An 8,292-nucleotide genomic window follows, 5' to 3' on the forward strand; every position below is an offset into this window, starting at 1 on the left:
CCCCTCCCTTGCCTCCTCCATGTCTCCCAGGCACAGAGAAAAGGCCGGGGGTCATTAAGCGGGAATGGGCCTCTCCTTGTGGATGGGCCCTTGCGGGTAGAAGTCACTGCGGAGGGCCCCTGGTAGAGCCTTGACACTGTCCCCCGGAGCTCAGTGACTGATTGGCTGGTGGCCTGACAGACATATCCTGATGGCGTCTGGCCGCGTCTTTTCGGCGTCGAAATCCAGCGCCCTCCTGGCAAGCAAAATTGGAGAGGCCAGATCCCCGCCGAGGCGAGGGGCAAAGTCCAGCGGCGCAGTCTCCAGGCTTCTAGGCCTCCCGCAAGAGGGTGTGTGTGTGTGTGTGTGTGTGTGTGTGATGGGGATCCCTCAGACCTCATGGGCTGGCTGTCTTTGAGTTCTGCTTTGATCTCCTCCTGTCAGCGGGCCTTCACAGCCTGGTAGGTTCCTGAGCCCTGGCTCTGCCATGCCGCACCTGCTCCTGATCCCCTTTCCCAGGGACCCTTCTAACTTAGGTAGGGATCAATCCCCTTGGCGGTCAGGAGCTAGGCTCTAGGCAAGAAGAACTGCCCCTGAGGGTGCCCTGCAGGCCTAGGTCCGTCACTCTGGTACGCCTGGAGCAAGGGTCGCTGCCCCTGCGTGGTGCCCCCAGAGGGGGAAGTTTGGCCCAGACACAGGCTCCTCTCACACAGCACACGGTACAGCAGCTCTTTCTCGAAACCATAATTTTACTGTCTCAAAGAAACTTTATAACTTATTTACAAAGTTCATTTTTCCAAGATACAAAGCAATAAGTTAACATTCTCAATATAAAACTAAACTTTGACATAGAGAACACAAAACACGGTTGATTTCAATTGATCACATTTTCCAGATTTCACAAGTAAAATGTCAAGATTCTCATTTCACAAAGCATCAGGTTTTACAGCCACACACAACGGAACGGAAAAAAAGCTAAGCTTGTGCAACATGTTTACAGAACAATAATAATAACAATAATAATTAATAACAACAATAATAATATGTACAGCGATTAGATCCTGCACTGGAGACTGTGCATTCGGGGTGGTGACTGGAATTATTCTAGTCGAGCCTCTGGGGATTGTGGTAAAGCTGCTTTTGTCCTACTTTCTTTAAAGCCCATTGGCATTAGGGCACTCGCTCACACCCGCCTGTTTTCTCATCGATGCCCTTGGGTCCTCTCTCTCTTTCTCCCTAAGGAGGGAATTCAGAGTTTCCTTTTTGTCCAGGCAAGGAGACTAAGTGTTCTTCTCAAGACAAGAAATTGTGTTGGCTTCATTTCTTTCTTAAAATAATGTGGGAAATGTAAAATATGCAAATCATTCAGCTCCAACCTCTCTATACCAGCGAAGTACAAAAGTTACTGTATAAGTTAAAAATCACCAGGTCCTCCTTATCTGTTTTTTTCTGAGTGCATTTAAAGTAATGGGTATGTTTGAACAGTGCGCTCCTCCTGTCCTACAGAACCACGCACTGGCCAACATTCAGCCTCAGGCGAAGTCCATTTCTCAATAAATAAACCCCCCTCCCTCTAATTTCCCCCAGTTCCAGAACAAGCTACACAGATGTTTGGGCAGGCCCAGGAAAAGGTCTCAAAAGACAAAGCATCCCAGTATCCGGAACTGGGCGGCCAGGTGGACCGCGCCTCCTGGACCTGGTGACTTTTTTCAGATGCCGGAGAATGAGAACAGCGGACAGACGAGGACCTCGACTTGTCAGCGCACAGATACAGAGCGAAAGGAGACAAGAGACGGACAGGACAGAAAATAGCTTTTGCTTTTTCTACATTGCTTTTGTTTTTTCCTGATAGTCCCACACAGCTGGGTGAGGGTCCTGGGTCCAGTCCGGCAGGCTGGGCCCAGTGGGCTGCCTTGCTGCGCTGGCTGTCTCCCGCGGCTGTGACTGTGTTCCACGTCATTCTCTGCGGTCACTCCCGGCCCGGGCAGGGGCTCCGGCGGAGAGTGTGGGGACCAGGGAAGTAGTCAGTCCAGACCGAGAGGGGCTGTGAGAAGGCGGTGGGTGTCCTGCCTTCACAGTCCCTTCTTCTTTCCCTCTGGGCCTTTCTCCGGGTCCAGGGCACACGGATGGGGTGGATGGACCGGGAGGCGGGAGGGGCTGGACCAGGGGAAACAGAAAGGAGGCAGGCGGGAACGGGTGGGCTACCTCACATGAGTTGGGGTTGCTGCATAGCTTCTTGGTGCGCGGAAGGGTACCATGATGTGTAGCTGGGGATGTAGGAGCCCGCGCTGCCGCTGGAGCCCTTTCCGGATGAGGAGTTGGGGTTCCATCCAGGTGGCACCGGCGGGGAGCCGGCGGACATCGCCCGGCCGTTGGCCAGCGCACTACCCTCCAGAGCTGCCCCGCCCTGCTTCATCAGTTTCTTGAACTTGGAGCGCTTGTTCTGGAACCAGATCTTGACCTGCAAGAGTGGACAGCAACGTGACTCGGGCTAGGTCCATTGTGCCTTTCCTGGTGGTGGGAACATAAGGGGGCGGTGGGACGACTAGAGAGGATGCCTCTTGCTGCCCTGTGTGACCAACCGACCGACTGGAAGAGCAACTCCCAGCTGGGGGAGCAGACCACCCCCATGACCGCCACCTATAAGAACCAAAGTTTCAGATGCTGGGCTGGCCCCTGATGGCCAGGAGGGGCAGCTCTCCGAGAGCCAGGGGGCGTGGTGGTGAGGGGTGAGAGAGGATCTAGGCCTTCTCCTGCCAGGGTCTCAGCCCAACCCTGGCTGGCAATCATCTGGGGAAGATGCAGCGCCCTCACAACATAAAGCCTTCAATTCCAATACGAACATGAATAAAAGAATCGAGTAGAAGAAAGGAGTGCAGGAAATTTATTTGCTATGCGACCCGCCATCTCTTTGCCATCCTTTCTGCCCTTGAGTGAGTTGGGGGCTGACCGGGGAGGCCACAAAGGTTTCGTTAAACGTTTCACATGGACTTAAGTCAACCATTCCTTAGTGTCTGTTTTTCTCCCCAGCTCTGCTCCAAATCCCGGCCCCGGACGTTGGAAAGCCGCGCCAGCCGGCATCAAAACGCTCATGGGCTCCCCAGCGTCTTAAAGAAATCTGGGAAGAGAGGTCCCGTTTTTTCTCCAGGGTCTGGGACTTGGGAGGTGTGAGCGGGCCGAGGAAAGGATCTCTCCTCCCCCGACCTGGAAAGGAGGAGTGGTGGGGGAGTGTACAGAGGCTCTGGACCAGGCCCCGAGTGATTAGCCACACATTTTAAAGCCAAAGAAGGGATTAAGCCCCGCATCCATTGTTCCAGTTGTTCAGGCACGTGTGACCTCAGAATCCCCAAACAAAACGTCTGGGGAAATCCTCCCTGAGCCCTAATCAAATTGTCCAGGGACAGAGGGCCAGGCGGCAAGCAGCACGGAGTACAGAGTGCAGCGAGAGATAGAGCTGAGAGAAGGAAGGAAGGAGAGACGCGTTGGGAGAGCCAGGAGTGGAGGACACACACACACACACACACACACACACACACACACACACACACACCTCTCCCCCACCCCCCATGAAGGCCAGGGAGCCAAACATGCCAAACATGAAGCTCCAGGCGCAGGAGGGCCGTGGGAATCCTGCGTGGCGGTGGGGCAGCAGCGAGGTACCTGCGTCTGCGTCAGTCCCAAGGAGGCCGCGAGCTCCGCCCTCTCGGGCAGAGCGAGGTACTGAGTTTGCTGGAACCTCCGGTTCAAAGCCTGCAACTGCAGACTGGAGTAAATCGTCCTGGGTTTGCGGATCTTTTTCCCCTTGCCATTGAAGCGCACTTCACCGCCTTCCACCACTGTGCTCTTCTCGGAGTCAGCCCCTGGAGGGACAGCAGAAGCGGGAGCAGTTGTTAATGCGAAGGACAGCCTTTAGTGTGACTACCGAGTGGTGCCGGAGGCAGGGCCAGGAGAGAGAACGCTCAAGAGACTCCGAAAACCAGAGAAGGGTCCCGCAGAATCCGAGGGCCCGATCTGGGCCACTGCAGGCGGATTGGGGTAGTTCCCAGGCGCGTACCTCCTGCCTTTGCAGGGAAACTGCTATTTTTGCAGGCAGTGGTTGAGGTTTAATTACTCTTAATTGCACACATTGTTTATGGCGCTACGCAATAAATAATTACTGAGACTGATACGTGCACATGTGGGTTTCTGTTTTCCAGAGGGGCATTGTGTGTTCGGCGCACGCAGCCACCCAGAGGTCCAGCTAGTGCCAGGGGACGCTCTCGGATTTATTTATCCTTTGTTGGATAGTTGCTAGTTGGCTGGATTTTTTAAATTTTTCTTTGCTATGACAAGGATTCATAGATTGATACCCGAGACCTCCACTGCTCCGGCGCCCCCCCATCCCACCTCTCTCACCCTCTCCCTTCTCTCTCTCTCTCCCCCTCTCCCTCTCTCTCTCTCTCTCTCTCTCTCCACCCACCTCCCCTCCCTTTCTCCCTTCGTACCTCTTCTTCTCCCTCTCCCGGGCAGGCGCACGTACCTGGATCCTCCAGGCGGCTCTGGGCGAGGCTGGCGCTGCCCGGGTAAGACTGCACGGAACTGATGTAGGGGCTGGACGCGTGGCTGCTGACCGAGTTGACGTAAGGGTAGCCCAGCGGTCGGGAGAAAGACGAGGCCGAGCTGTAGGCGCCGTCGGGCTGCGAATGGCCCGCCGAGTGTAAACAGTGCATGGAGTAGTGCCCGTGGGACAGGGGAGAAGGAGACATTTGCTGGTTGGGCGGCCCAAACTCCATAAACACCGCCTTGCCCGACACGGGGCTGTTGAGACTTTCTGGCATGGTGGTCATGGTCATCTCTTCTCGCGGGGTCTGGGTGTGGGTCTCTGTCTCTCCTCTGCTTTCCTTTGGGGGGTTTCTGTGTTTCTCAGGACAGGAAGGAACCCAATTTAAGCGGAACAGGGGTTTTCACTTTCCATTCATAAGAAAATGGAGTTTGTCTCTTTGAAAAGTCTAAGCATGATGCTGCTGAGCTCCCCAAACTCGCTTCAAAGCTTTGACTCAGCCGAGGTCATAAATATTCATGAGCTGACGGAGCTGATTGGTCCGTTGCCTTGCATAATCACCGGGGATTGGTCCGAGGCGCTCCGGCTCTGCTGGACTAGAGCGGGCTAGGCGGCCGGGACTCGGGAGAGACGGGTCCACACTTCCCGGCCGGGGCTCGCTGCTCTGCAACAGAGCGTGCCGGATGGGGAGCACAATGGGCTGTGGCGCCGGCGCCAGGTCAACCGCGGCCCGCGGCTCTTCGGCCTCTCGCCTCACGGTGTGCCTTACTTCCCAGAAAACAACCTGCGACTCAGCGGCCGCCCTCATCCCCCTACTGTCCCCATCCTCCTCCCGCCCCCAACACCGGGGATCTCGGCACCGCTTCTCCTAGTCGCCTCTGCCACTTGGTCCGGCGCTGAGCTAGGGTAGCTCTGGAGCCTGGCCGCAGCCTCCGGAGCGCGAAGTCGCGCACTGGGGGGCGCTGGAGGCGGTCAACAGAGTGCTTCCTCCCCAGCTTCTAGTGCCGCTCTCCCCGAGGCCCCGCCCTAGCCTGGGTCCGTTCTGCCACATCCCGGGGGTGAGGTCTGGGGCCCTGCGGGTGAACTCACTCACTCGGCCGCCGCGCCGCCGCCGCCGCCGCTCCCTGGGGCCGGCTCGCATTGCTCCAGGCCCAGCTGGCCCCTCCAGCTCGAGGATGCACCGGTCTGATAAAAGCAGTGCGCGCGGTGAGCCAGGAACCCGCGCTTCTCCTCCCAGGAAAGGCAGCCGCACCGCCCCCTACTCCCTGACACTCCCCCCTCTTCCCCTCCCAACCTTCCTCCTCCACCCCCTCCTCTCTCCACTCCCTCGGCGCCGTGCGCCCAGGGCTCAAACGCCCCTAGGGCGCAGCGCCTAGTGGAGCCGAAGAGCTGGCGGGCTGGGTGTTGCTTGAGCCGCGGACGCCAGGTGGTCGTTTTCCGGCCTCCTGGGGTCTGGCGAGAGTGCAGTGGGTTTAGGAGTCCCGTGGGACACCGAAACCTGTGGCAAAACCAGGCCAATAGTAGGCTCACACATCCGTGGGTGAATATATCTCTCATTGTCGCCCAGGATCCTCCTTATCTTCAATGGTCAAAGCGTGTCTGGGGGCTGGGCTGGTGGGGGCAAAAGCCGCCAAGGTGCCTTCTATCTTCTGGAGCGCTAGGTACAGAAAAGTGCGTAAAGCCGCCCCCACCCCCGCTGTCATTATTTTGTTAGGTAATTAGAAAGTGTTGAGAATTCTTTCATAATTTAGCGGTGTGGCGGGAACGGGGAAATGATCTTGTGAAAGTTCACACGTGCAGATGTATTAGTTACTGATTCATTTGATTAAATGGTAGTCTCAAGTGCTTGGATCTGCAGCTGAAGGCGCCCCATTAGCATAACACTGATGTTTAATTTTCATACGCATAATTAGCCATATATTTAACACTAATAGCAACACGCAGCCTTTCAATGTTAAACAGCCCGGGATTTGATCTGGCCTGAGCTGAACCTTCGCCGATGCACCTTTCCCTGTCTGGAGTGCGCAGTGATCACAGGACAAACCTCTGTAATCAAGCACATTTTGGCAGAAGAACACCAGTTAAAATGAACATTCAAAACAGAACATTGGTGCTGTCGTTACAGATATTAGTGGAAGGGGCTTCTCTCTTTTTTAACTTCAGTAGTAGCAGCTGCTGCCCGCGGAATTCCTCTCCTTTGGTTTACGGGCAGGATGTTGGGGGTAGAAATATTTCAGGCAACGTGGTTGGAGCAAAAAGAAAAACAAAAGCAAAAAAAAAAAACCCAACAAAACAAACAAACCCACAACCAATCCTGCAAACCAATAATGGGCTTGCCAACGTTTAAAAAGATTTTTTTTTTGTTAATCACCCGACCACACGGTGATACTTTGTAGCAACAACCAGCTAATGTCTCCGCTACCAGACAACACCAGGAGCTGCTGGACTCTTCTTGATTTCTGTGTTGCGCTTGTGGGCTTAATTGTTCCTTCCCAGCGCCTGTTTTGGGTTGTGGAGCGCGGTGTGGTGCGACCTGCACAGCAGCACGGATGCCGCCCGGACCTCTCTGGTCTCGCGTGCGCCTTGCAGGCCCTTGACCACGTAAGTGATCGCGGTGGCTGGCGCGGGGTTGGGGTTGGGACAGAGGGAAGCGGTGTTGGCGACTCCAGGTGCTCAGGGCAATGCGTGAGGAAACCCGACAGCTGGGCCACCCAGGGCCAGTTTATTCCAAATAACGGCAGGGTGGGGACACGGAGAGAGGCTGCCACAGGTCGCCACCGTCTCCACGGCTCTCTGCCCGTCCACATTTGGGGAAATCCAAGACATTCACAGCTTAGTGAGCGGGGCTGGCTCCGGGGAACAAAAGACTCTGCGTGCGTCTCCCTCCACGGAAACGGTTTCAGAGCCTTGCTCATTTTAGAAATGAATTATTGTGGGCGAGGTAATGTCTACACGCCGGAATCATTTCTTAGACCCAGAGAAGGTCTAGGGAGGCGCGGCTACGCTGGGGCCCTCCGGCGCACACGCACCGGCCTGGACTAGCTTCTCAACGTGCGATTTAACTCTACTCTCTGAGCCTTTCCTCCCCGTGCCGCTCAGGCGACACCTGTTCTGAAACTTCGGTTTGCTTCGATTTTTGCCTGTCCCAACTATAAGAGGAAATAAAACTCTTTCATTTATCCCGAAAGGCACGGATTGCGAGTAGTAGGTGCCCGGTGGTGGTAGCTGTAGCTACACATGGGCTGGAATCCCGGCTGACCTGGGTGCAATTTGGAGCCAGTTAAGCTGGCGGCCGTGAGGGATGGAGAGCGGACCCGGCATTTTAAAATCTGCTTCCTAACTTCAACTTCAAAGCATGTAAAAGGGAGTTCGGTCGAAACAAAGTTTGTTTCCTACAGAGCTGCAGAGTCTTGGTGCTGGAATACACACACACACATATACATGTACGATGCTTAAACTTTAGGTTACTTTAATAAGTGAGATTATGAACCTGTCCCATAAATACCTCCACCTTGGAATAATTGCTGCACAAGCAGTGTGTTGTCTCAGTGGGTGGTGAAATCCTGTGGTCCTAATACAACTATTCTTGGGGAACCTGATCTGCAGATAAGATACAGGCTAATTGTTGCAATCCTACTGCAAGGGAAGTCGTTTTTAGGCAAACCTCTCCCAAGGACGTCTGGGACTTGCTTCTCTAGAGACTCCAGATTGTTCAGGGGCAGCCACCTCAGTCTGTAGGCCTTTGGTCGGCCAACTCTCAGGACCCCAAAAGT

General features: G+C 55.0%; 1 protein-coding gene across 1 annotated transcript; it reads right to left on the reverse strand.

The window, feature by feature from the left end:
• Positions 1-1,430: 1,430 nt before the first annotated feature.
• On the reverse strand, positions 1,431-5,245 carry DLX1 (distal-less homeobox 1). Its single transcript, XM_028509726.2, has 3 exons — positions 4,499-5,245; positions 3,640-3,839; positions 1,431-2,440 (listed from the first exon to the last, which is right to left on the reverse strand). Exons 1-3 carry the CDS (start codon positions 4,809-4,811, stop codon positions 2,186-2,188), a joined length of 768 nt encoding a protein of 255 aa, XP_028365527.1. The 5' UTR covers positions 4,812-5,245; the 3' UTR covers positions 1,431-2,185.
• Between the last annotated feature and the right edge of the window lie 3,047 nt (positions 5,246-8,292).

The sequence above is a fragment of the Phyllostomus discolor genome, chromosome 4 (genome assembly GCF_004126475.2).
Source record: "Phyllostomus discolor isolate MPI-MPIP mPhyDis1 chromosome 4, mPhyDis1.pri.v3, whole genome shotgun sequence".
Lineage (NCBI taxonomy): Eukaryota > Metazoa > Chordata > Mammalia > Chiroptera > Phyllostomidae > Phyllostomus > Phyllostomus discolor.